At 39.5% G+C, this 27,933-nt stretch overlaps 1 protein-coding gene across 4 annotated transcripts in view; it reads right to left on the bottom strand.

Moving 5' to 3' along the window:
• Nucleotides 1–27,933, bottom strand: part of NEK6 (NIMA related kinase 6) — a 110,801-nt gene that overhangs the window by 51,105 nt on the left and 31,763 nt on the right. The window contains exons 2-5 of one of the 4 annotated variants that reach the window (XM_084649767.1): nt 27,056–27,127; nt 16,013–16,134; nt 3,007–3,147; nt 1,411–1,473 (exon numbers count right to left, since the gene is read on the bottom strand). In XM_084649767.1, coding sequence (XP_084505893.1) covers nt 1,411–1,473; nt 3,007–3,147; nt 16,013–16,105 — 297 coding nt within the window. In that variant the 5' untranslated portion in view covers nt 16,106–16,134; nt 27,056–27,127. Of the gene's footprint in view, nt 1–1,410; nt 1,474–3,006; nt 3,151–16,012; nt 16,135–27,055; nt 27,128–27,933 lie in introns of all 4 variants that reach the window. The other 3 variants (XM_084649765.1, XM_084649768.1, XM_084649766.1) reach the window with 3 other exon arrangements.

The following is a 27,933-nucleotide window of genomic DNA, read 5'->3' as shown; positions in this document are numbered from 1 at the left end:
GTGAGGCCTCATCTGGAGTACTGTGTCCAGTTTTGGGCCCCACACTACAAGAAGGATGTGGATAAATTGGAGAGAGTCCAGCGAAGGGCAACAAAAATGATTATGGGTCTGGAACACATGACTTATGAAGAGAGACTGAGGGAACTGGGATTGTTTAGTCTGCAGAAGAGAAGAATGAGGGGGGATTTGATAGCTGCTTTCAACTACCTGAGAGGTGGTTCCAGAGAGGATGGTTCTAGACTATTCTCAGTGGTAGAAGAGGACAGGACAAGGAGTAATGGTCTCAAGTTGCAGTGGGGGAGGTTTAGGTTGGATATTAGGAAAAACTTTTTCACTAAGAGGGTGGTGAAACACTGGAATGCGTTACCTAGGGAGGTAGTAGAATCTCCTTCCTTAGAAGTTTTTAAGGTCAGGCTTGACAAAGCCCTGGCTGGGATGATTTAATTGGGGATCGGTCCTGCTTTGAGCAGGTGGTTGGACTAGATGACCTCCTGAGGTCCCTTCCAACCCTCATATTCTATGATTCTATCCATCCCTGCCTGCCCTGCTACCTTTGGAAAGGTAGACCCTTGTACTCTAAACTATGAAACTCATCCTTGTCATGAAAGGACAGCAACAACAGTATGATCCAATTGCAGAAGCCGAAGCGTTTTTTTTCTTACCAGAGGTTACATGCAAAGTCTATTGAATGTAAACTACCTGATTAATGAACCACTACCCAATGTCGGGAGTGCCCACAGGGACAAGTTGCACTGATACTCTCCTGCCACCAATTTCCAAACTTTATTTTGTTCATCACCTACTGGCAGAGCCTGTCTCTTTGTGCCAAAATAGCATGCAGTGTCTGTGGCATATTTAAACTTGTTCTGTCCTCTATTACTGTAGAGAAAAAGATGGATGCGTGTACTGTGGAAACAACCCATACATCGTCAGCACTTAAATAACTCCAGTTCACACATGACATGTGGACTCAAATACATAGAAATGCACATGCCCTCTGGCCAAAACCTGGCCAGCAGGTGATGCATAATCACTTTGAAGAAAAAATACCTCCCAGCCAATGCACCTGCCTTGCTGTGTGCAAGATCTGTGGAGGAGAAAAGAGATACTTGTACATAAGGCAAAAAGGATCAGAATGGATACCCTAGAGCTTTAAAGGTTAGAAAACTAAAAAGAACCAAGAGGTGGGCCAAAAGGCATGTATTGCACAAAACTGCTATGGAAAATAGTTAGATAAAACACCCTGCAACCAAAGAGGGGTCCACTGCAAAATTCCAGACAGGAATTGTAAATATATGTCATCTAACTTGATTTGTCACCCAAGACAAATAGTAATCTGCCTGTATGGATATAAAACAAAATATTCTCGAACGGGAAAAGGTAAAAATAAGCCTCTGTAGAAATTCTTACCTTCAAAAGGTCAATTTCTTTAATGCAATCCTGTCTGGCCTTGGCATCCATCATTTCGAATATCTTCCACATAAGACAAAAGTGAAATATTAAAAAAAAAGGCAAGAAAGCAGATAAGCTCTACTGATTTTAAAACAGCATTGGTGTTCTTGCTCTTCCTTAACTTAATGAATGTAAGTGTCCTATTGCAGTCACCAGACTTGCATGTGGTTGACATATTCTTTGTTTTAAAACCACTACGAAGCAGCAAAATTAACATTAGCACCTTTTGGCAACATGCTAAATGGTGGGGAAAATGAGATTTTAGTTTGTAGATGTTTTGCCTATTTGGTGACCTTAAAAAAACAGTTACTTAATTTAATACTGTTTTCACATTATGCATGAAATATTTTATATATATATTTCTATTCTCTCTTTAAACAATTCAAAGTTGTTTTTCTTTTCACAGATTCCCCTCCATTAATTAAGAGTAATTAGTATTAATATTCATTCTCTAATAATCAGAGAGCAAGTCACTGGTAATAGGAATTTAAAAGATATGTTGAAGGATTAAAGGCAAATTTCTTCAAGAAAAACACTGTTCTAAACACTGTATGGTATTTTAATCCAAGTTTGTAGTATATTTGTGTGACGCATCTTCGGAATTTTGTTTTACACAAATATAACTAATTATAGTAGAAAGTAAAATAATTTCTTTTTATTTAATTGTGTTCCACCAATGAAAGTCTGGCCACTGAATATCTTTGTTCATCATATCAGCTGCTCCTCTACTTCTAAATACTAAGGACTCAGATGAGAAGAGCAGTGAGTCAGCGTTTCCATCTCTAACTTTATGTCCTCAACCATCTGCCCCTTTTCAGTCATCCGGCCTTTCATCACACTCAATATTCTCGTATGATAGCCCATGTCAAGCAGCCAGAGTCTTAATTTTATGGCTATGCTCATTAAAACCTTTGTTTTTATACATATCAATCAAAAACGAAATGACCATATTCTAACAAAAAATAAAGGAAAATTAATAGTAGTATGAAATGACAATCCTTTTTACACTGGTGATATTGTAAGTGTCTAGCCATTCCTAGATGCAATGGTCACAAGGGGTCAAGATTAGGCGGCACAAACACATTAACTCGAATCTGGTCAAGATGGAAGCTGGATTTGTCTGCCCTATATGGAATACCTGAAGAAGGCAATTAGGAGGAGGAAGCAGAGAGTCAGGGCTTCGGTTCTACTCCCAGTTTATACCACTGACTCACTGTGTGACTAATTAAATCAGTTAACCTCTGTCTTCATGTATCCATCTGTAAAATGGGTATGATAGTACTCACATACCTCAAATAGGCCTTATTCTTCTTAATTAGTGTTTATGAAATTGAACCTTTTAAAGGGGTTGCTCTATATGGGAGCCAAAATAACTAATGTTTATGAAGGCAATTAAGTAAAAAAGGACTTCTAAAACAGCTTTCTGCTCCTCTGGTGAGAGAATTCTCAAGGAGAAGCTAGGACTTCACCTGTAACATCTGTGCAAAGTAAGCAGACATCTCAGAAATCTTCCTTTTACCTGCAATACAATAAACTACAATTTTAAACGCTCACCTGAACTTTCTTTAATGCCACGGTTTTTCTGTCCAGAAGGCAAGTTGCTTTGTAGACTTCACTGAATTGCCCACGGCCAATCTTTTTCTCTATCTGAAAATCTGCCAAGGTGCAGCGATATGGGTATGACGTCAAATGCCTCTGCTTTTTCAAAAGAAATAAAAACAGCCACTGAACTAGACAAATCTGACAAAAACATGAGCATGTATTTCTCCATCCCTCTTGTTTTCTCACTCACAGATAGCACTTTCTATGGCTTGATAATTGCACCTAAGCACTCTACGTGGGAGCATGAAAAGCCAGCAGGCCAAAAAAAACCCTCTACTTTATGGAAATAGGCTGAATTTCTCTCTTCGATCACGACTTCCCCTTTCTGCTTCAGATCACTTACAGTTCAAACCACCTTGCAGAGTACCTAACAGTGAATATTCAGTGTGGCTGAAAAAAACCCAGCACAGATCCATAATGTTCCACAAAATGTATCTGTTTACAAAAATAAACTGTTCATGGAATCAAATGGATCGACTACATGTTAACGCAAACAGATCTCCCAAATAGTTCATAAGATTGTTTTACAGGTCCAATGGGCATAAGGAACATACACTTTCAGATGAAATTAAATAAAACTGGTCAATTTATCTAATACTTCATTTGAGCATGCAAGAATTTAAATTTTTCTGTAGTAACTGCAGCAACAAAATTTGCATTCCATAACACGGGCAAACATTTTCACTTCTTATGCATTTCTGTGTATTACCCATTTAAAAATATTACCCATAGAAAACCCAAACATAAATCTGAGCACATTAGTTAACACTGATTATTACAGAACAATTGCACAGAAAGAAGCAAGTTTAAAACTGCAAACATGCTAATACTTTTGGTCTTATTTCTGATGTGCAAAGAACTGAACACCTTAATCTATGGACACACATTTATCTGTCAATATATTCATTTTTCGTCTAATTCCATTGATGTTTCTAGTGCATCTAGGTTAGTTAGTTAAAATAAGGAAAAAAGGAAATAAAGAGTGTGCTGGTCTCCTGTGTAAATAACTAATTAGGCCCAAACTGCTGTCTCCCCAGTTACTTGCCCTCAAATCAACTTTGCATATTATTTTCACCAGGGACAGATTGAAGCCTATTTTTGAGCAGTATCAGGTAAATATGTGGTTAGGCAGGTATATACAGTATAACAAGCATTATGTACTGCACAGACCAAGAACTACTCCCTAGAGCCATTCTGGCCTCTTCTATAATTAACATGAGTGCTAACCAATGTTTAAGAACTAAATTAATGACTAAAAGTTGCTGTGCATGCCAAGCACAGTATTTTTAACATTCAATATCTTAAGCCATTTTTGAGTTATTGTAACAAAATAAAACAAAATTAGACCAGTCTGTAAATCAATCCTGTGTAAACTTTCATTCTTTAAATATAAATTATTTACAATTGAGGCCATAGTTGACAATCCCAGCAAAGGTGCCCAGGATTGAGCAGGATATGAAAACTACATTCTGAGGTGAGACGCCAGTCCCACCTACTATTGCCACGGCCTAACCTCTTCTGCGGATAAAACGTATTGATCAGTCCAGTACCGCTCGCTAGCACTATGTTCAGGGCAGTATAGAATCTCTTTGGACTTTATATTTGTTGACAAGTCAGATTACACTTCCTTCTTTGCAACATCGGCAGAAATAAAAGTTACTAAAATATACAACTCAACACTAAAAAGTATTTTTAAAAATACCTTCCAGGTTTATAGCTGTTTGCTCAATTCTGAACTATAACAAAAAATAATGTAAATATCATATATTCCTCACACAAAACACTGTAAAACTCCATTTTCCTCAGCTGGAATTTTTGAGATACATGAGCTAAGAGATTGTTGAGCATTACAGTTTGTATATCAATGTCAAACCACTTTCAGGAACTACCATCACATTGACAAATACAGAACAACAACAATGGAATGCTATTCCACTGGAGCTATAGGGAAGATGAAAGGACAGGTTGTAGTAAAGACTAGGATATACAAAGTACAATTCTGTATAATAAATTCTCAATTAAAAAAATATCCAGTCCTTTCATCCTTTGTCCCCTTTTCCCCATGTCACTTTGTAGCTGGCAATATGTTTTGTTGCTACACCTTCTAATACATGTCTAAACTACTTCCCCATCACAGTCGTTCCAGGGATTGCTAAATGAGCGTTAAAATCCAGGATAATTCTCAAAAGACTACACCATTGGTGAAATATACATATGGGTGGTTATGAATTCCAGCCAAGATGAAACTATCTCAATACCATAAGGTTCAGTCAAAGTCTCCTAATGCAAGTAGGCACATGGTTGTGAATTTAACTCCAGGTCATCTTCATCAACTTTCCCAGTTTAATGACAGGTTTCAGAGTAGCTGCCGTGTTAGTCTGTATTCGCAAAAAGAAAAGGAGTACTAGTGGCACCTTAGAGACTAAAAATTTGAGCATAAGCTTTCATGAGCTACAACTCACTTCATCGGATGCATCAAACTTATGCTCAAATAAATTAGTTAGTCTCTAAGGTGCCACAAGAACTCCTTTTCTTTTTCACAGTTTAAGTGCCCTAAAAGAGCAAACACACTCATCTTCCCATAAAGTGACACAGTAATTGGTTTTGAAACATCAAAGCCAAGGGTGAATTTTTCCACCCCCAGAACTCCTAAAGACTCTTACCCTACTATCTGAAATTGATTTTATTACTCTGGGCTGAAGAACCACAATTAGATTTTAACTCAAGTACAATAATTTATACAAACAATTAGGTTAATTAACGACTGGCATTTAGTTAAAAAAGGTCAGTCATGTGGAAATTGGAAGATAATTACAGGGAGTGTTTTCTTTTAACCATTATATTCTACGGCTTCATTTCTTTCCTTTCCCAAAAATCTGTACTTACATGGAACACAGGGTGCTCTTCCACCATACTCCTCATGTGGGCTGTGATCAAAATGTTTGTTTTATTCAATAAGATGAACAGGCTTATCAAGAGTTTTGCTGTGTCATATCATGTTTACAGGTTAGGATGCACTGCTATTAAAATTATAACGATTTTACAAACAAAATTATAACAGGGCAAATTTCTCCTCTAAAGTGCTGCACTGCATATTCCACACTTGTAGGGCAATAGAACTGTCACAGATACTGTTTGGAGAAGAGAGTTTTGGCCTAAGGTTTGTCAGGTATGTACAACAATGTTTAGGCAACAGCTGCTTCAGCATCCTATGAAGTATTGTTTCATTTACTCATTATAAGTCTAAAAATGTCCTGCTAATATTAGGAGCAATTGGGAGGTTGTATAGAGTGAACTATATTAGCCAACATTCATATTCCAGAGCCATGGCAACTCTTTAAATTTACTTTCTATGGGAGCATAGTATGAGAATTCTAATTCTACTCCATAGTTACAATCAGATTCTGGGTAGATAGATTTTTCTTCTCAGGTTAGCTCAGAAGAAGAGGAGAATACACAGATTTGGCCACAAATATTTGCCCCACTTGGTTGGTAAATATCTTACTATGGAAGCTTTCCTCCTGTTCTGTCCCTACACAAATGCACTCCAATGACAGTGGATTCATTCTGCTATTCTTTGATATACAGTCAAATTTTCGTACTAACTGAATACGCCAAGACTAATTTAAACAAGGTGTCTCACTGTTTAAACACTCAACATGTGCTTATTTAAAGAAACAATCAAAAGCTGCAATTGTAAATAAGTGCCTCCTCACAGAGCACCTACTGAGTAAGAACTGGATGTTTGTGCAAGAACTTTTATAATTAGGGGATCCGTATTTCAGAGCACTAGAATGACCAGAAGGAATTGCTGTACTACATGGCAATGTGTGCCTACCACAGGACTCTCCTGTTCAGATGTTATCATCTCAAGGAAGTTATTTCAAGAAACATTTAAAAGAAAGATACAAGCCTAGTAAAAAAATATGGCCTTTGCTTATGTCAACAATGATATCAAGTACAGCTAGAAACATGCCTGCTGATCTGCTATTTTGGTTTCACTCCACTAAGACAACAAATGACAGCATTTCCAACCAATTATTTAAACTTACCATCCTTACAAAGCATTGGGCTATGTTTGCACAAACCCATTGTTTGAAATTTACATAGACTATGAAACTGTGATCAAAACCAAATTTGTGTTCTACTAACTTGTAAATCATCACACATGCTAATACCTAGCCATACACATGATTACTCCTGAGGGCATTCTGTGCCAAAAAATTAAAAATTCTGCACATAATTTTTTAAAATTCTACAAGCTGTATTTGTCAATAAATAAATGCAGAGGCTCCAGCATGGCAGTGGGGAGCATAGGCCACTGGCTGCAAGAAGGTGGGAGATCACTGTGCAGCCTCCCCACCCTTCAGCCAGGGGACACAGACTCAGTGGTGAAGCTGCACCCAACCCTGCACCCAATCCTGTCCCAGAAACACCCTGGGGCCATGCCTCTCTGGGCCAGGTGTGAGGCAAGCAGGCTGAACCAGGCAAGATCCAAGTGTGGAGGGGCTCATTGTGGCGGAATCCAGGTGTGGGGTGAGAGGATTCTGTGAGGGACAATCTGGGTGCAGGCAGCTCAGTGTGGGGATCTAGGTGTGGGGGGATCTGGATACACAGAGGCTTGTTGGGGGCGGGGGGGGGGTTCCCCAGGTGCAGGGGCAATGGGATTCTGCAGGGGCTTCCAGGTGAAAGTGGCTGGGGCTCAGTGGAGTGGTGTCAGAGTCTCAGCAAGGGGGTCTGGGCGCTGGGGGAGTGGAGCTCATCAGGGTGGGGGTCTGGGCGCAGCTAATTGGTGATCAGTGGTGTGGGGGTCTGGATGTGGGGGCTCAAGGTGGTGCAGGGGTGGGGCTCATCAGGGTGGGGGTTTGAGTGCAGGGAGCTCACTGAAAGGTGGTCAGGGTGCAGGAGTGGGGGTCTGGAGGCAGGGGGCTTCAGATGAAGGGGTTGAGATTCAGTGGGGTGGGGTTCGGGTATGGAGGGGTAGTGAGGGTTCTGGGTGTACAGGGTGAGGCTTGGTGGGGGTGTCTGGGTATGGGAAGTCCGGATGCACAGGAGTTGGGTGGATGAGGGAACAGCTGCCTGTACAGTGACCCCTCTCCCCGCAGCTGAGGAACAATGGGGGCAGGAAGCAGGGGAGGATGCTGGGCTTCCTGCAGCTGGGGGAGGTTTCTGGGGGTGGGTCTGACACAGCCCCAGTCACTGCTTGTAGGGGAAGAGGAAGTCCCGTCCTCTCCTCCCTCCAGCCCGGCTGGGACTAGCAGCTGATCCTGGCTCAGGGTAGGAGCCAGTGGATGGGGTGTCCCCAGCCCTGCGGTGATTTACCTCTCTGCCAGCTGCTCTGGGTGCCTGAAACAATGTACCTGCGCAGCTAAGGAGTGGTGCATGATTGCTCTTGCAGCTTCCCTTTGCTTCCCTGTCAGAAAGTCATTTTTCTGCAAGGAAGCTAAGTAATCTGCGGGGGACATGACCAGGAGTACGTGATGGACACCTGAATGCAAGAAAGAGACCCATGTTTAACATGAATAGTAGCCATTTGCTTTTAATAAACTGTCATGCCCTAAATATGCATTTAAAATGTTAATTTATATATAAAAACACTCTTGGTTTAACTGTGTGCCAAAAAATATATCTAGCAACTTCTTAACTTGAAAAATAAATAATGCTAATAGAGTGACGGGGGTGGGGTGGTGTTTTCTTGCTCTCTCTTCCCTCTACCTTTCCTTCCGCCCCACCCCACCCCAACACTTTTAATATGGCCAGCAGAAAAAGTCTGCTTGCCATTCTGGAGTTAACACTGGGTGATGACTGGACACCTCAGCTGATATGTTCTGGCATTCTCCAAGACTACAGCTGCACATTTACATATTGTGACAAAAGTTCCTGCTCTACCTTGGTGGGTCTTGTGCTTACTGGCAGATTTGGTCGCCTTGGAGCTTCACGGCAGCCCTCAGCTTGGCCATTTTTCTGCATTCACAGTCCAGGTCGACTCCTCCTGTGTTTGACCAGGAGTTGGGAGGATTTGGGGGGAATCCTCTACTCCAGGTTCCAGCCCAGGGCCCTGTGGAATGCAGCTGTCTAGAGTGCCTCCTGGAACAGCTGTGCGACAACGACAACTCCCTGGGCTACTTCCCCATGGCCTCCTCCCAACACCTTCCTTATCCTCACCATAGGACCTTCCTTCTGGTGTCTGATAATGCTTGTACACCTCAGTCCTCCAACAGTCCGCGTTCTCACTCTCAGCTCCTAGTGCCTCTTGCTCCCAGCTCCTCACACACACACCACAAACTGAAGTGAGCTCCTTTTTAAAACCCAGGTGCCCTGATTAGCCTGCCTTAATTGATTCTAGCAGCTTCTTGATTGGCTGCAGGTGTTCTAATCAGCCTGACTTAATTGTCTCCAGAAGGTTCCTGATTGTTCTGGAACCTTCCCTGTTACCTTACCCAGGGAAAAGGGACCTACTTAGCCTGTGGCTAATATATCTGCCTTCTATTACTCTCCTATAGCCATCTGGCCCAACCCTGTCACAATATGCAATGACCTAGATTTGCATTTGCTATCACAACCTATCAGACCTAATTAAAGTAATGGAGTTTTCATATAAAATAGGAGAGGATGTTAGATTACAGCATGAACCAAAGAGCATGCTCAGGTCAGATCAAACCATACCAAGGAACTCCCCATTGATTAGTATAGTGTATTTTTCCATATTCCTATTTAAAAATTAACCACTTCCTATTTGTTCTTATATCTAATGCTAACGGTGACTTCTCTGTGTGTGTGTAATTCTTCTGACTATTGATACAAAGGAAAGGAACACACTTGACTTGGCTGGTAAATACCTACCTAGGAAAATTTCTCTCCTAGTCTGATGCTTATACAAATATATTTCACTAATTTCATTATTTAAGAGGAACTATGTTTTCCTACGTCCTTTTCAGTTCAATCCCCAACAATACTGTTCAACAAGCTGTCAAAGAACAGACAGAACTGTAGAAGTAAAAGTCATGGATTACAAGCGGATCGAGTTGCAAATGTACAATTCTGTAAAACTAAAAAGTAAGCTCAGCTGACCCTTCCACCACCATCAGACACATGTATCCTACCTAGGGGGCCTTCCACATTTCCAAGAGTGCTTCAGTCTGAGTGCAGGTGCCAATGTTTGAAGGAATATGAGACAGAACCTAGCAGTGGATCCTTCAGAGCGAGCTTGACACACATTGACGGGGCAGCTTTGTATTTAGTCATTTTTTGAATGTTCAGAGTGTGTGAGAAATTCAATAATCTTAACAATCTTAATTCCAGAGCAGCTGTAGGACTGGATCTAAACTGGGGGAAAATAAGATACACAATAAAGTAGCATTTTTTCTACTGTGCCATAAAAAAACAAGACAAAAATTAAGCTTAACTATAACCCTCATTCAAATAAAGCAGATACTCATTTTTAAGGAGAAAGCCAGAGATCATTCCAAGAATCAGACTGGGCAATGTCTCTGCAGCATGCATTCCTTGTGAACTATAACCGCTGACGCAACAACAACAAATCTCAAAGTCAGGGGAGAACAGTATGGAGAAAAGCAACCTTCCTCACATGCGTAAAGGAGAAGTTAACCAGATCTTTCAGCACCAAACATTGGTGGTCCATGGGATTTCCTGCCAAATAGGAGAATTAATGAGGTTTTACATTCTAAACAACCTAAGAGAGAAACTCCTCAGAGACATACGTAATAAGATGACTAATTATATCAGCTGCAGTGATATGAACCTTAATTATTAAGGAATTTCAGCCTATATACATGTCAGAGTGCAAAACAGTTCAGACAGATAGGGTGATGGTAGATGGATTCCTACTTACAGATTTATATATTTACCCCTTTGTAGTAGTGCTTGGAATACAGCGATGGAGGCTCTGTTATACTGACACAAGGAACTACACTCAGAAGGCTCCTCAGTTCCTCTAAGAAAAAGCCAACTTTCTAATACATTCATGTTCAGCAGCTAGGCTAAGTTACTCTACAAGACAGGGTGCAAAATAGAACAGAGACGCCTCTGGGCTCTTACAAATATGTTCTTTTTTTTGTATGGTCCACACTTCCCAACCACAGGGTACAACACACGGATCTTATTCCTTATCAAGCCATCAGTGCCTTTCTCCACAAATTACTGCAGAGATGGGGAAGTCATACCAACAAATACGGAAGTGGAAGAAACCAGTGGTAAATAACGCTTTCTTTCTGCACATGCATGTGTACACACATCTTAGAATGCACAGGTGCAGCATATGTCTTTCAGTGCTTCCATCCAGCACTAAATGTCTTCCATCTAGTATTAAAATTGTTCAACCTTTCCTGAAGGACAGCAGCCATCACCATGCAGAAGTAAAGAGCCACAAGGTTTGGGGAGAATTTTTGGAGAATTTTGAAATGGGCACCTAAGGTTTTACTTCAGAATTTGAAGAAGGAGTGTGCTGGGGATATGGGAGAGAGAGAAGTGTTCTGCGGATAGACTTTTTCAGTCTCTGGAGAGACTGACAATGCATTTTACAAGTATTAAATTCATACTATTATTAAAAACCTTACTTTTGAGAACTACTGCTTTGAGAGCTGGCTGAGAAGCAGCCATTGTTGCTGCTGACCTGCAGTTTCAGGCAGAGACTGGGACAATGTGGTCACTGGAGGATGCGAGACTAGACAGCAAAATCTCAGCACAATAATAATATGACATGGAGTTGTGTCTATGTGACTGTTTTGCAGAGGCATGGAGAAATTGGAGTCTGGGTGTGGCTAGAGGACGGAAATATCCTGTGATCATTGCCCTGTGTGTAAATAAAAGCTCATGTTAATAAATAAAAGTTCAGTTGTTTTATTCCAGCCTGATTGGCATGAAAGGAAGTCAGCACTTGCCATATGTCTGAACTAGTGGCAATCAGGTCACAGAAGGCTCAAAATATTTCTGACCTACCTAAAGGTTCTTAAAAATTTTTTAACAAATAGTTAAAAAGTTAGCCATTAAAATCTTTAGTTACCAATAAAAACATTTTTCCCCTGTAGGAGCATGAAATTAAATATTTCTTATAAAAGAACAAAAAAGCATTCGCCCAATTAATTTTCTGAAATCTCATTAAAAAATTTAGCCTGACTAAGTCATAGACTTCTGACCTGAATTTTAATTATCTTTACGCTGGATGTAAGCTTTTTTCTGATATTTGCAATGCATCATTAATTTTAAGGCAACTGCTTCCATGCTTTTAAAGTGCTTGCTTCATCTGAATGACATTTACCATAAACTAATTTCACCTTTGAAAAACATCTGTGTTGGTACATGGGGAAGCCTGAGCATATGCAGTATAATGCATATGTATTCAAAGGACTGATTTACTAGCATCCTCAATCATTCAAATCTCTTTATGATCTGTCAAAATGTACATCCATATCCATAAAATAAAATCTTGCTGAAAAAATTTGTTCATTTTGAGATTGAAATTATTTTTCTGGTGTGGATTTACAAAAATACACTAGAAGAATAAATTGATTTATGCAGGGGTTCTAAGCTCCACCAACTAGAACAGGAAAATACGGGGCTTGTAAATGTGAATTACTGTTCAAATATCAGACAGCTATTATGGTAATGACTGCAGCTGATGACTGTATGCTCTCAGCTTTTGGACTTCATAGCTTCAGAAACCAGTATGATAATCTCTGATATCCTGAATCTGATTTGTTAGCTACAACTCAAAGTCTGATGAACAACTTGGCTCCAGTTTGAAATGTTATCTTCTCTACCAGTGAAAAATTAGTACTAGCTAATGAAAAGTTGACAGGAAAAGAGAAATGCTAACTTTGAATGTGTAGGCTAAACCCAATATTCAGCAGGGGAAACTGAATAAAAAGCTGGATGCCTCAGGGAATTATAAATGGCACAGAGACTTGCACTGCTAAATGAATCCAATCTAAATCAGTAGTGACCAAAATTAGTTATCACAAGCAATCCGAGTATCTAAGAACTATAAAAATAAGGGTCAGAGAACAGACATTCGATTGCATTATTGTTTTTATAAAACCAATTTTCAGTTAATAAGAATGATGAAAAAGCTACATTTTTAGAACTGTATTTTACATACCTTGCATAATCTTTACTCCTCTGCTACCCAGAGCAAACAAATAATCTGGGTATTACATGGATTGCCAGCTTGCAGTCAGGAACATTACCAGGAAAGCATTGTTTCTTTTTACAAACTTCATAGGAACATAACAACATGGGCTGATATCCTTGCTTGTGATTTTATACGGTTTTATCGCTATATATTCACTTACTCTAATTAGAAAACTTCTAAATATGAAGTTCTACTGTGAGTCATAAGGAAAAGGTTAACTAAAACACTAAATATAAATACTGCAGATGAGCAGCTAGGGATGGCTGTAAACTAGCACTGCAAATCTTTGGGGGAAAGTCTGAAACAAACTGTGACATGTAGTCAATTTATCTCTCTTAAAGTTGGAGTTCTATACCTTTTTATTGTATCTGCAACTTATAAAAAAATAAATATCAAGCCACCAGAGTACAGCTACCATAGCCCCAAATTTTTATTTAATGGAAAAATACTCCAAAATGTGAACTATACAAAGATCAGACTACAACTGGAAAACTATGCTGGTACTAGCAGCTCACGCAGCATTAAGAAAAGCAAATACCCTTCCCCACCTGTGCAGAAGCACTTTAGCGGCAGCATTAGATGTAGAAGGGCACTGCATAAAAGCACAGTCTTATTATGGAAGTGTTGTCTAGCAGTTGGAGAAGAAGACGGAGAAGGAGTCAGCGGTCCTGGAATTCTATTTCCAGCTCTGCCACTGACTTGTTATACAACATTAGGTCAGCCATTGCCTCCACTTTGCCACCTGTAAAATGGAGATAACAATGCTTTTGTGAAGCATTTGAAATTGTACGATGAAAAGTGCTAAAAGGATTTTTCAGTCAGAGTGAAAACTACCGTTAGGAAAGGCCTTTGGGATAGGAGTATACTCCTGGTCTAGTCCGTCTGCAGCTGAGGGCACAACCTTGACTGAAGAAAAGAAACCATTCCATTTGGTTTATTCTCTCTCTCTCCACCTCTTTTTTTTTTTTTTTTTTGGGGGCTGAGACTTTAAAAGCCAACACACTGCCTGCTCCGCAGAAACACTGAAGCCCCATGCGTGACACTTTTCATACGAGATGTTTAATGAACATTTCCCTCTCTCCCACCTTAAACTACAGCACAGCATGCTAGCATTACTAAACACCCTCAGAGACAAGGATCGCTGCATTTCATGGTGCAGAAATTATGTAGTTTGGGATCCTTCCACATAAGAGGTACCACAAAACTAAGAAGTTCTCTAATTACATTTATGCCAAATGAAAAATCAGATATACTGCAATAAACAAGCCATCATCATCATGACACACAAGGAAGTTGTGATAATCTTTGCTTTGGAAGTTACTATATTATGTGTCTTTTTACAATAAACTAAGTTTTAAAACTAACATTTCACCTTCTCTGTAACGCTGTGTTTCTCTGGTTTATTCAGCATCAGGGCTTTTAAAAAGGAGCAAAGATGCAAGAGCTCTTTTCTCCACCCCCAATTTCCAACCTGGATCTTCCTCAGAACAGCTGACATACTCAGACATCTCCACTGATATCATTTAGATACTAATGGGAGAGGGGAAAATCTTCACTGAACAATGACCATTCAGCAAAATGAGGTTGCTCAGCATCAGGGTAAAGGCAGAACATAGAGTATTACCTACTAATTACACTTAACTATGTCATTACAAATTCTAACATGTGTTCCACAATGCCATGAATGTATCTGCTGCTTAAGAACACTTCCTAATCTTGTTCATGAAATAATTACAGGGGCTATACCCTGCCAAATGAGGCAGTAATTAACCCTAATTGCTCAAAATGCAACTGGCTAATTCTAGGAGATTAATCAAGGGGATTCAATTATTATTAAATGACTTAATATGACAAATTGCTGCATTAGGAGAGGAGGCTGTGCTCCATACAATGTATTTTCAGAGCAGCACTAAACAAAATAGATTCATTGTTGTACTGTATAAGCAGATAACCCACTGTTTTTGGAATCTTGTACCTATGTTTTGCTACAGCTTTCCTAATGAATCATTCCTGTCCAAAGAACCTCAAAACACCACTGGATCCAATACTTAATGTGGCAAATTAACACTCTCACTTCCCAGCAAGACTTCCAGCATTCTTCTCTACCTTTAAGGCTTTTTGTTAACTGCACTAGGCACTGTGCAGGTAAAACCTAACAGTTCTGATAATATCTGCAGCCTGAAACACCCTCCAAGAAGTGACATAGCCCCAAGCCATACCAACAAAAATAATCTCTTGGTTAAACTGAAAATCTGCAGTTAGTCTGGAAATAAGACCTAATGATATCTTTATCCCCTACCCCTTTTGTGGACTGCCAGTTACAAGAGGGAGATCATCGTACAGGGAAATATGTTGGTGCTGAGAAAAAATATCAAGGAACGATGCTCCCAGAGGCTCAGAAGACAGAAAGAGATCATACAATTTAATCTGGACTGACCTGTTTCTTGTATTTGGTAATTATCACTAAAATATTCAAGTCGATGAATAAATAATATATTTATCATTAAAATTCAAACAACTTCTTTTCTTTGGCCTTCCTTTAAAGGATCACAGTAGCACAGAAAGTCAGCATTGTACCAATATAAGCTTTTTATAAGCCAATTTCAAAACACTTGCTATAGGCAACACTGAAAATGTTTCCCATTCCTCCTGTGATCATCAAAAATGGGTTTGAAACAACACTGTCAAGCTCTTTAGGCCCAAAAATTTATATATCTTAAAGACTATAATAATCTTAACATTTAAAAAAGTTATAAAAAAAGACTCAATGGGGTCTTTAAGGGGGATTAAAGAGAGAAATGTGCTTACTTGAGGATCATGCTGATATTCCTGCCCTGGCACTTTGCAGAGAGGGTTGTTCTGGTCCCCTAGATGATGTGGATGGTTATGTTGTCCTTCCATGGTAACATGCCAATCTTTGCCCTAGAATTCTGTTGAAATACAAAAAAAAGCCATGTCACTGTTACCAATCCAACACATTGAAAGTGGAAAGAATTTGCAACACGCGTCTGTCTGAGTATGTGGATGTGTTTGTACATAAACAGAGGAAGAGGATAGTCTTTTCCTCTCCTTCACTCCAGTGGAGGTTCCAGTGCACAGAACTCTTGAAGCAGAATACCTCACCTTCCACCATAGCCTCCAGAGTCTAAGCATGTCACAAATACACTACTCAGAGTCCTTCCAGCTTGTGTATGCAGAAAGCAGTGAGTCAAGCAAATTCTGAGTCTCCACAGACAATAGCAAGGGAGGAAGCCTCTCATCATAAGCATCATTGATTTCCATGAAAGCTTTCAAACTGAGCAGAATATCAAGAACAGCTAATGTCCGTATGTTCTCTCTTTATGTTACCCATAAAAGACCTTGCTTTCACCAGTTTAAATATAAATTAATTTTGCAGCAGCAGTACCTGGCACTGCCCCCAATAAAGCTACATGACCTAAATGTAATTCTATATACAGGTAAGAATAATGTGAGAAAGGTCAACACTTTCTTCACTGATAAAAGAAAGGAACTAAAAGAAATGAATAAGAAAGAGTAAAAGAAAACTGTTTCTTCAAGAAAGTACTTCATATATCTAACTACTCTGCCTGGCACACTATCTTGCACTGGGAGGAATTACAGATCCAAAAGGTCTGTCTCATCCCTAGTAACTCTTTAAATCAGATGGCATATCAATTGTAAACAGATTGTGCACTTTTGCCAATTTAAAAATACAGAATTAAACTGACTGCGAGCCAATAATGTTCTCCAATGAGCCTGTATCTTGACATCTTTCGACATTCAGAACCCGCATAGGTTTGTTGGTGTCCTCCATCCCACCCATATCTATTCAGTGGAATCTATATAAAACAAAAAAGTGAAATCCCCCACCTAAAGCGCTTTTATTTCTTTCTGGAGGTACGTATGACCCTGATGATGGCCTGTACAAACGTCCAGATGCACTTAACAAGGGTTAGCAGATGTAGAGTGATGCAATAATGGACCCCATGTGTTTTTCTGAGCCATACTTCCCATTTCCTGACCAGACAGTTCCTCTTCCAAAGCATTCCAAAGCCAACTACCTGTTTTTATTTATTTTAATATATCTTTGGCAGCATGACAAGTGCAAGTCTTTGGGTTAATCTCAAACCAGAAGCACAGAAGACAGGCTGCAAGGTCAGGGATTTTCTGAATGGAGAGGAGGAAAGTTTAAAAGGGAAAAAAATCCACAGGTATGTGCGCTCCAAGTAGCTTCATTAAGGAGAAGGGCTGTCTTTTTGATCTGAAGGAAAAAGAATTTGATGGAGCCAAAAAATGAAGACCTTCTTTGCATCGGTCTTCACGGCTGAGGATGTAAGGGAGATTCCCAATCCTGAGCTATTCTTTTCAGATCTGAGGAACTGTCCCAGATTGAGGAATAATTAGAGGAGGTTTTGGAACAACAAAATCCAAATCCTCAACAGTTAGACCATGCCTAACTTATAATCACACTCCGTAAACAAAACCTGTACTTTGTAAGCCATTTAAAATAGTAAAAACATCAGTGATGGTTATGCATGCAGACTTATAGCTCTGCACTCTACATCCCCAACAATACCGTTTGCAGGGTGGGCATCATTTAAAACATTATATAGGTTGAGGGAGGACTTCAGGATCATCCTCTGTTAGCAGCTCAAAATGCCAAAGCTGACATTACACCGTGACCTAGGGTCAACTGAAAAGTTAAGATTCAACCACCCCCCAAAATTGTCTTTTCATACAAGTTGGTGTGTTGGAGAAAGCAATAGGTGGAAGACCTGTTAGAATACAGTGACACCAACACATTGACCTAGGAACAAAGAGAAAAAAAAGAACAGTACTGCAGATAAATTTGTTCCATTTTCCCCTTACAGCAATTACTAGAGAGACAGCATCCCAATAGAGGCTCCTACAGAAGTTACAGAACTGAAGGGGGGGGGGGGGAAAGAGTGTACAACAACTGCCAACAGACCAGTTTCTGATAACGTATTCTATCAGCAGCCAATAACCTGCAATCTCTTATTTCATTCGTACTGTCACTTATTCCTCATTTTCTATCTAAAATTTCCCTTCATCCCACACAAATTGTGTCCCATTTTTTAGCACTGAAAATGTATTGTCGTTATAAATGTGAAGTGCCGAGTCAAAACACAAAACGAAATCTAACTTGCATTTAAGTTGCCAGTAATGTGGTTGCTGAAAGGAGTAGTGAAATCCAGTACCCACACCACAACTCAGATTCCTGCACCTCAAGCATCACATCTGGGTTTATCTTAAATCTGTAGAGAAGGGTGGGGGATTATCAAGTGGTTTAAAGTATGACTGGATTTCTTTTATACCTCTACAACTTCAAATAAGACTAAGTAAAAGTTTGTGGGCGTTGGGAAGGAAAAGACTAAAAAAAAAAAAACATGAATGAAAGGGCACTGAGAATGTTATAGATCAGCCAAATTTACAAGTAAGCTGCTGGGAATCCAATCTTTGTGCAATAACTTTTTGAGAACACAAAGTCAGATCAAAGCAACCCTGTCTGGAAAAGTGAAATTCCCCTGTTGGCTGAACAGTGTAAAGCAGTTTGCTCCCTTAGTTGGGTACAGTAATCCTTATTCCTACCCTTCCTTCCAAATGGATCTCCGGTATATATGAAAGCACCATCTAGATCCAATGTAAACAGGAGCCACAGGCATAACTCCTCTTTTACTTCCTAATCTTTATTGCCACAAGTTCCTATCAAAGGTAACTGATGTGGTATGGTTTCAGAGTAACAGCCGTGTTAGTCTGTATTCGCAAAAAGAAAAGGAGTACTTGTGGCACCTTAGAGACTAACCAATTTATTTGAGCATGAGCTTTCGTGAGCTACAGCTCACTTCATCGGATGCATGCCGTGGAAACTGCAGCAGACTTTATACACAGAGAATATGAAAAAATACCTCCTCCCACCCCACTGTCCTGCTGGTAATAGCTTATCTAAAGTGATCATCAGGTGGATTTGTGCAGGAAATGGCCCAACTTTATTATCATGCACATTGTGTAAAGAGTTGTCACTTTGGATGGGCTATCACCAGCAGGAGAGTGAATTTGTTGGGGGGGGGGTGGAGGGTGAGAAAACCTGGATTTGTGCTGGAAATGGCCCACCTGATGATCACTTTAGATAAGCTATTACCAGCAGTTTCCACGGCATGCATCCGATGAAGTGAGCTGTAGCTCACGAAAGCTCATGCTCAAATAAATTGGTTAGTCTCTAAGGTGCCACAAGTACTCCTTTTCTTGATGTGGTATGGTATTTCCATACAATGTCACATGCAGCATGAAAATAGCTTGCATAACATCTTAGTAAATGACATAAGGGCTGAAGGAAATTAAATATCTTTAAGCAAAGGAATAACTGATCCACGTTATCTTTGTTTAAGCACAAAAATGAGTATACAACATAGCATTTCTAGGAGGAGCAGTGAAATGTATCTTGTCACAATGAATCATATTTACAGATTCAAGATAATCAGAATGACTAGAGGCAGAGAATGACTGTGAACCAGATCCCGATACCTTTATTCAAAATGAAAAAATCCCATGAATAGTTAATAGAAGTACGTGTGGATTAAAGTACTACTCGATATGAGTAGATGTATCAGATTCTGGCCCGGAAAGCAAGGCTTCTCTTCAAACTATTTATTCAGAATTTACACATTAAATACTAAAAGACCCAGGAAATGCAAGATGACTTTGAACAGAGTGCTTTTGGCTAGTAAAATAACATGCCTAGTTATTCATCCATCTGTGTTTCAGGTACTGTGCCAGTATTGGGTCACCTCTTTGTGGCTGGTCTGATACTGTTCCAAGAGTATAACAACTGTGACAAGATAAGATTTAGTGTCCAAAATTAATTTTTGTCAGAAATCTTTGTTCCAGCAGTCTTGGCAAGCAGTGAGCGAGACAGGGAACTTTGCTATGTATTAATAATGCACCAAGGGCATCTGAGCACTGACTTCCTTTTACTTTAAACTACAACAGTTGGAAAAAGAGGAGGATCATCACAGCTCAAGTCATCAGAAGAATTTTTGCATTGGAGGTTTATTTTGTTCTATCAGTACTATTCGTTAAAGAGCCTTAAGCGCAGACAGAATTTTGCTGGCTGGGTATAACACAACCTACCATAACGCATGGATGTATGGTGACATTTTAAAAACATCCACTATCTTTTTAGAAATATGAAATTGAGAATTAAACAAATGCTTTAAAAAGCTTCCAGTGCCAATGCTCAGAACCAGCACACATCATGTGAACCGCAAAGTTTTAGGTTATTCCCCCATCCCTCAGAGACTACATCATGCTACTTCCCCTCAGTAGCCATATAAATCACAGGAACAAATTTTGAGTTTTCCATGTTGCAGCAGAACAAGCTACAGATTCATTCTGAGGCCTGATGCCATTCTTTCTGTTTTTCCAGTGCTGGCCATTTGATTATGAAAAGAGGTTGGGGCTTCTATGAGGAAAACATCAAGGATTCTGTTATATTGATCTACCAACCAGGAAAGCTATAAAAGCAACAAACATTCATCAACAACATTCCCATTACCAAAGAATTGCAAGAGCCCTATAGTACAGTGCCCACCAAAAACAAAGTGCTGAACACTCCTGGGTTGGTCTAAATATAAAAGTATTTAAAAACCCATAATATGAACTTCAGTTTGTTTTCATTGTCCATGGGGAGAGGAGTACAAAGAATCAGCATGAGTAAGAAAAAGTAACATTAGATGTTAACATTCTTTCACTTTTAATAATCTGTAAGTTTATTAGTAACACAGATAAGGAAGATCATGATGGGTTTGTTTGTTTGTAAAAAAAAAAAGCCCCTTTAATAATAATACCCATCTCTTATATAGTACTTTTCATCAGTAGATCTCAAAGCCCTTTATAAAAGGTGTCATTATTCCCATTTACAGATGGGGAAATCAAGGACAGAGAGGGAAAGGTGACTTGCCCAAGGACACCCAATGGGCCACTGGTCAAACTGGGAACCCAGATCTCCTGAATCCTGGTCCAGTGCTTTATCCACTAGACATATGGAATCTCTCTTAGACACACCCGCAAGTAGTTTGTGCATTATGTGTTGCTGTCGGAGCCATCAAATTTATAATTCTCTAAAAACATGGGACCTAAAATAACTAGGATTTATAAAGGTTTCTTATTTAAAAAGAAAGCATAATAAAAAATCCTACATGCACAGAGAACATACTGATACGGGCTTACTGACAGATTCCCTTTTTGCTTCTTACCACCCAAGACAATTAAGTTGCACACTTAAAAATTGAAGATACTGGAATGCATTAAGATATCAGGTCCCAGCTGCCATACTCGAACACTGATTCATATCTATAGTCTAACACTGATCTTATATCACATCTACCATAGCCTGCCTTAGGGACAGAATGAAGTCCAAAAAGATATCCAGTTATTTGTAAAACTGAGAAGCCAAGCCAGTCAGCAGATCACATGAAACTCAGGCACTTCTAAGAGAACCATAACTCTGTAGGAAACACAAGGTATGTTCACTTACAAGGAGAGATTAGACAATGGGAAAGTAATTAACAGCTCAGAATAACATAGCTACCGCAAGCATGCAGAAGAGTTTATTAGGAAGAGTATTAGGGTTTGGCCAGTGTTTGCTTAAAGTACTGTAGCTGCAAGCAAATAAAGGAGTAAGAATAAAATCAGTTTTGAAAAGAGATATGGCTGAGCTCACATGACACCAGCTCTGATCCCCGCTGACACCTAAGGGACAGAGTGTCCTGCTTGAAACTGGCAGTTCTGCTATTCCAGGCTCTTATTGGCACACACTCACACTATAGGTAGACTGGTAAATTTATCCTCAGTAAGAGGACCGATAGAGGGCCTTCAGATTGCTGATAACAATGGAGAAGCACTTTTTAATGTCAGCAAAGGCTCCTGAATTGTAACTCTACAATAAACTAAAAGGAGTACTTGTGGCACCTTAGAGACTAACCAATTTATTTGAGCATGAGCTTTCGTGAGCTACAGCTCACTTCATCGGATGCATACCGTGGAAACTGCAGCAGACTTTATATATACACAGAGAATATGAAACAATACCTCCTCCCACCCCACTGTCCTGCTGGTAATAGCTTATCTAAAGTGATCATCAGGTGGGCCATTTCCAGCACAAATCCAGGTTTTCTCACCCTCCACCCCCCCACACAAATTCACTCTCCTGCTGGTGATAGCCCATCCAAAGTGACAACTCTTTACACAATGTGCATGATAATCAAAATACAGACTAACACGGCTGTTACTCTGAAACCTACAATAAACTGTTGCATATTTTTTTAAGTTTTATGACACTTTAAATAAAAATAGGCAAAAAGGTAACTAAAGCCAGTATTCCAGTTGCACTTTTAAACATGAATACAATGCAGTAGAGGACACTCAGAATGCCTACTATAGCTAAAAGCTGCAAAACTGTTTACAATCTCCCATCTTCCCAACCCTATTTTCAGATGCTTATACTTTTCTAACAAACAAGTAGACAAGATTGTTTGAAACACTCACATTCTGGGCTAAAGTTTCCCTGCTTGATCTCTGTAAGGTGAAATTTATGGATTAAAGAAAGCTACACGTGTAAAGGCTAATTTGTAACTAAAGAGTATATTGAAGACTGAATTACCAATTGATACCTCAGTCATTCTAACTTCTTTGTTTACATAATTAATATATTTGTAAACCTTTGTTATTTAAACCAGGAACTATTCGGGCTATGTTACATTCACAATATGGGGAAGACTATCCCACCAACTCCTAAGAGGTAACTACCACAAAACCTTAAACATCACTAGGACAATGATTTTCCAGGACTGAATGTAAGGGAGCACTTCAAAATTGTGTCTCTCGGTCTTAACTGTTCTTTTCAGAATTGCTCAAGTCCATGGGCTATTACAGTCTTGCACCTTATATTTTGGCTGTACAAATCAGGATGGGATGCTGCATGCAGGTACATGTTGTTGTCTGCAAGCAGCACTCTTCCTATATTAAACAGGAAATAAATGCAGGCTGCACTGTAAGAATCTTCAGCTGATTTTATCCATCTTATGCCGCCAGAGTCACAAAGGTGTCAGTACATCACTGCTAATCAACACAGTGTAATACTTTAATGACTCTTCTCTTTTTAAGATGTTGAATTTTAAAAGGTAAAGTTCCACTGAGGTTGGAAGTAAACGATCGAGAGGATTTTGGCACCATCTGTACCCAAAGAAATTGGTCAAAGAAAGGTAATTAAGTTACAAGAAATCCAAGACCTTCACTGGGTAACAGAATTCTGCTAGATCTTGGATCCAATATTGCTACCCAGTTTGTTAACAATAAGGAAACACTTGTCGGATGGAAGGTAAATCTACACTGCAGTCGAATGATCTCAGCTCAGATAGGCATACTCTCACTAGCTTTAATTTAGCTTGCACACTAAAAATCACAGTAAAAACACAGTGGCATGGGTTTCAGTGCCAGACATACATGCCTACCTGATTCTCTGGGTACTTAGTCATGTTGCTAGCCCATGCTGAAGCTCATGCTGCCTCGTCTTCATTGCTATTTTTAGCATGCTAGCCAGATTAAAGCGAGTACAAGTGGGCCTACCGGAGCTGCAAATCACACCTTCAACTGCAGTGTATGCTTTTTCCACAATACATAAAAAATATAGCCACCATTCCCACTCAGTAGATGCAGCGCATTCTGAAATATGGCTAAACTCAATCTGAAGGAATAATTATGTTGATTTTATGGTGCATGCACTCCATCTTCAATCATGTATTTTATGTAGCTTTCTTAAAAGGGATACTTAAGTCACTGACATCCAAAATGTGAAAACTTAAAGGTATATTTTACATTTCCATAGCAAATGTGCTCCTGCCAAAATGAGTGTTTTTTAAATTAATCCCTGCAAAGATAAATAACCCAGAAAACGGTTCCAGCTCTAGCTCCTGTATTCATAGCTGTACAGCAGTTTCTAACTGAACCACAAAAGAAATGTACACTAGATTAACAGACCTGAAAACTAAAAATTTTCTGTTTATCTATCCACAGCTTTGCAACAGCAATTCAAGCTTCCTCAACATTTGTAAATTCCAAGAGTGTGCCTCAATTCTAACTTGCAGGAACTATATCCAGGGGTAAGAGGAACATTTCATCTCCATGGCCTATTCAGACCTTGTCCTCTCTTGAGACACACAACAAGACTACAAAAATTAGTGCACTGTGATGGTGAGTTTGAAGATGTGATTCCCCTAACAACTAGACAGAGATCAACAAACTCATTTTACCTAATGCTTTCCAGTCAACTTTCAATACATTATCACTGGCACAATACAGCATCAAAGAAATCAGACAGAAAAAATCTAGTCAAGTCCTGGTTAAGCAAAATACGAAAGGTACACAAAATCAACAGTAGAGAACGTTAATAAAAGACCAGAACTGAAAAACATTTAATCAGACTCCTTCTCACTTCCTTTTCCCATTTGGTAATAAAAACATAATTCCAGAAGAATATTTGAAGAATTCATCATCTGTTTAACCACCAAAGACAACAGTTGGAAACAAGTCAAGAGGCCCTGGAACGAGCTCTCCCTACCCACTGGCAGTGTCCGACTCTACTTTGTCCTAGCCCTGCACTTTCATTACTCAAGAGATGGGCTCTCTCTCATTGTTACTTCCAAGGTACTTAGGAAGCTCAGACTGTTCTTGTTTGGGCCTTGCAGCTGGGGAAGTGTAAACAGATATATTTTTAAAATAGCACAGAGGTGTGCCACACATTCCCCATATTGGATGAAAAAGGGAAGTTATCACCATCACCTCTGAGAAGAGTAAGTTACAAAAAGTAACCAATGCTGAATTTCTGTTTGAGGCTATTACAAATGCTCACATTAAATATTTCAAATGCACAAGATCCAAGTAGGTCATATGCCACAAAAATCAATATATGTAGAGGCTAAGTCATTCTCCAAAATTATGCATGTCATTCATGGGATCCTTTGTAGTCAGTGTTAGCCACTTGTTGAAATCAGGCTCTCAATCTTTATTTTTTTTTAATCAAATTTTAAATTAATATTTTTGCTTCTGGACAATTATTTATTCTGAGAATTCCTGTTTGGACATATGGTTCCTTTTTACTGTGAGGTATGAATGGTCATTGTTGGGGTTCCATTCCCTATAAGCAGCACGGAGTAACTGTGAGTGAATATTAATCTTCTCAGCTTCTAGAAAGGGAAATGTAGGGAGGAAAGCTTTCATCACTGCTTTTTCAAGCATGGCACTTGGAGAATTCTGGGTAAAAATTATTAACGGCATGCTATGAGTCTTGCAGTATTTGGGGTAAATTCTAAGTGACCACGCAAGTTCTAAATGATGCTGATGACCGACCGACCAACCAATCTAATGAACCCAGCAATACCGCATACCAATTGTGGTCAGTTTCACACAACATTAAAGCATAAAATGTCTTTAGTTAGTGCTGGCACTTTACCTATAAGTGAAAAATGATAGGGATGCTCTTTTGAAGGGTTCAGAAACACAAGAATGATCATATAGGAAAAGAATAAGTGGCCAGTTCAGTCAGGTATTCCTCCTCCTGCCATGCCAGAATAGACCAAATGACCCATCCATGCCAGTGCCTCAGTCAGTGGCCAATGCAAGAAGTGTCAGAGGAAAAAAAGTAACCCTGTGCTAAACGAATTGTATAATACTATGCCACAAAGAGAAGCTTCTTCTTTACCTCAACCAGTGGTCCCATATGGCCTGAAACACAACTGGCGTTTACAATTTTGTCCGAGACTAGAGTAATCGCAGGTGCTTGTCCAATTTGCATAAATCTCTAATCAGTTTTGAAATTCACAATCATTTGTCTTAGCAATATCTTGTAGCAGCAAGTTCCACAGGTTTATGGCATGTAAGATTTTATGAAAGCAGTATAACCTAGCCCAGGGGTTCTCAAACTGGGGGTCAGGACCCCTCAGGGGGGGTCGTGAGGTTATTACATGGGGGGTCACGAGCTATCAGCCTCCACCCTAAACCCTGCTTTGCCTCCAGCATTTATAATGGTGTTAAATATATTAAAAAGTGTTTTTAATTTATAAGGGTGGGGTCACACTCACAGGCTTGCTATGTGAAAGGGGTCACCAGTACAAAAGAAAACTTGCAAATTACGATTAAGCAACATTAGCAAAACTGGCTGTGCTGTTTATATGCAATCTTCAGTATGTCACAAGAATGGACACAGGCTGGTAAGTGGGACACTCTCTCTGCATCCCCACCAAATCTAGAAAATCAAGGAACAAACTTCTTTTACTGAAAATAAAGAGAACTCATATGAACAAAGAAGCCAGTGATATGCTTCAGTTATTAAAATGCTGGCACTTAGCTGCACATTATAAATAAATGAAGCAACATTGTCTCAGTTAAGCACTTAGTTTCGTAAAGACGACAGGTTTCAGAGTAACAGCCGTGTTAGTCTGTCTTTGCAAAACGAAAAGGAGTACTTGTGGCACCTTAGAGACTAACCAATTTATTTGAGCATGAGCTTTCGTGAGCTACAGCTCACTTCATCGGATGCATACCGTGGAAACTGCAGAAGACATTACCTTAATGTCTTACATTAAGGTCTTCTGCAGTTTCCACGGTATGCATCCAATGAAGTGAGCTGTAGCTCACAAAAGCTCATGCTCAAATAAATTGGTTAGTCTCTAAGGTGCCACAAGTATTCCTTTTCTTTTTGTAAAGAAGACAGTCATCAGGACATCATACAACCACACAAAAACTGGCAGGTCTTGTATGACTGAATATGCTGCTTACCTAAATATCCGCAGTGGAGTTACTGGCGCAGGATTGTTTGCCTGTACCCAAACCAGTAGGGAAAACAGTTTACTGGAAATAAAGGAAGGAAATAAAACATGGTTAATTAGAGCTGAACCCAACTTAAAAACAAAACATTTTCAGAAAAGAACAATTAACACAGCAGAATGCTGCCTTCCTTCCACCAACAGATCTGAAGTTATAAACTCAAAGGCTAGGAAGACAGCACTCTGAAAATGTATAGGATACCAAACTTCCAACTCGCCGTCTTTTGATGTGTGCACGCACATATATGTCAACACCACTTTAGGAATACATCCCAAATACAGCGATCCACCCAAACCTCAAATGATGTGGAATCTGGTCCTCTCTCAGCCCACATACTAGAATAGGTTTGTCTAATATTTGTCCCTGTATTTGAAGGAGTGGCATGACATGAAAGGAAAGCACACTCCAAACACTCACCCACAAAGGAAATTCCCCTATCAAGCAATTATGAAAACTGCTGAGCTAGTCTCTAAACATCCTAGCACCCACTGTCATCATTCTGAAGAACAGTTATTACTACTACAATATATTCATTTATATATTGTAGCACTATTCACATGCAAAATGCAATTTTTACAAAGCCAGAAACAAGGTACACCAGCACAAACAAGTAAAACAGGCTTTGACTTAGATTGGAAATAAATGAATTTATCTGCTACCTCAGCTGCATCTTTACTAACATCTGTGAAACGAACAAAGTAAAATCAATAACGTAATTAAAAATCATCAGCATAAGATCATAAAGAACTGTAACCACACAAACCCAAAGTTTTTATAGCTAGAAGAGCACAGATCTAGAACCAAATTCTGCCCTGACTTATATCTTGTGC

Source organism: Lepidochelys olivacea (genome assembly GCF_965140295.1).
Source record: "Lepidochelys olivacea isolate rLepOli2 genome assembly, chromosome: 16".
Lineage (NCBI taxonomy): Eukaryota > Metazoa > Chordata > Testudines > Cheloniidae > Lepidochelys > Lepidochelys olivacea.
The sequence above is the reverse complement of the archived record's forward strand: the minus strand, read 5'-3'. Positions and strand labels throughout refer to the sequence as shown.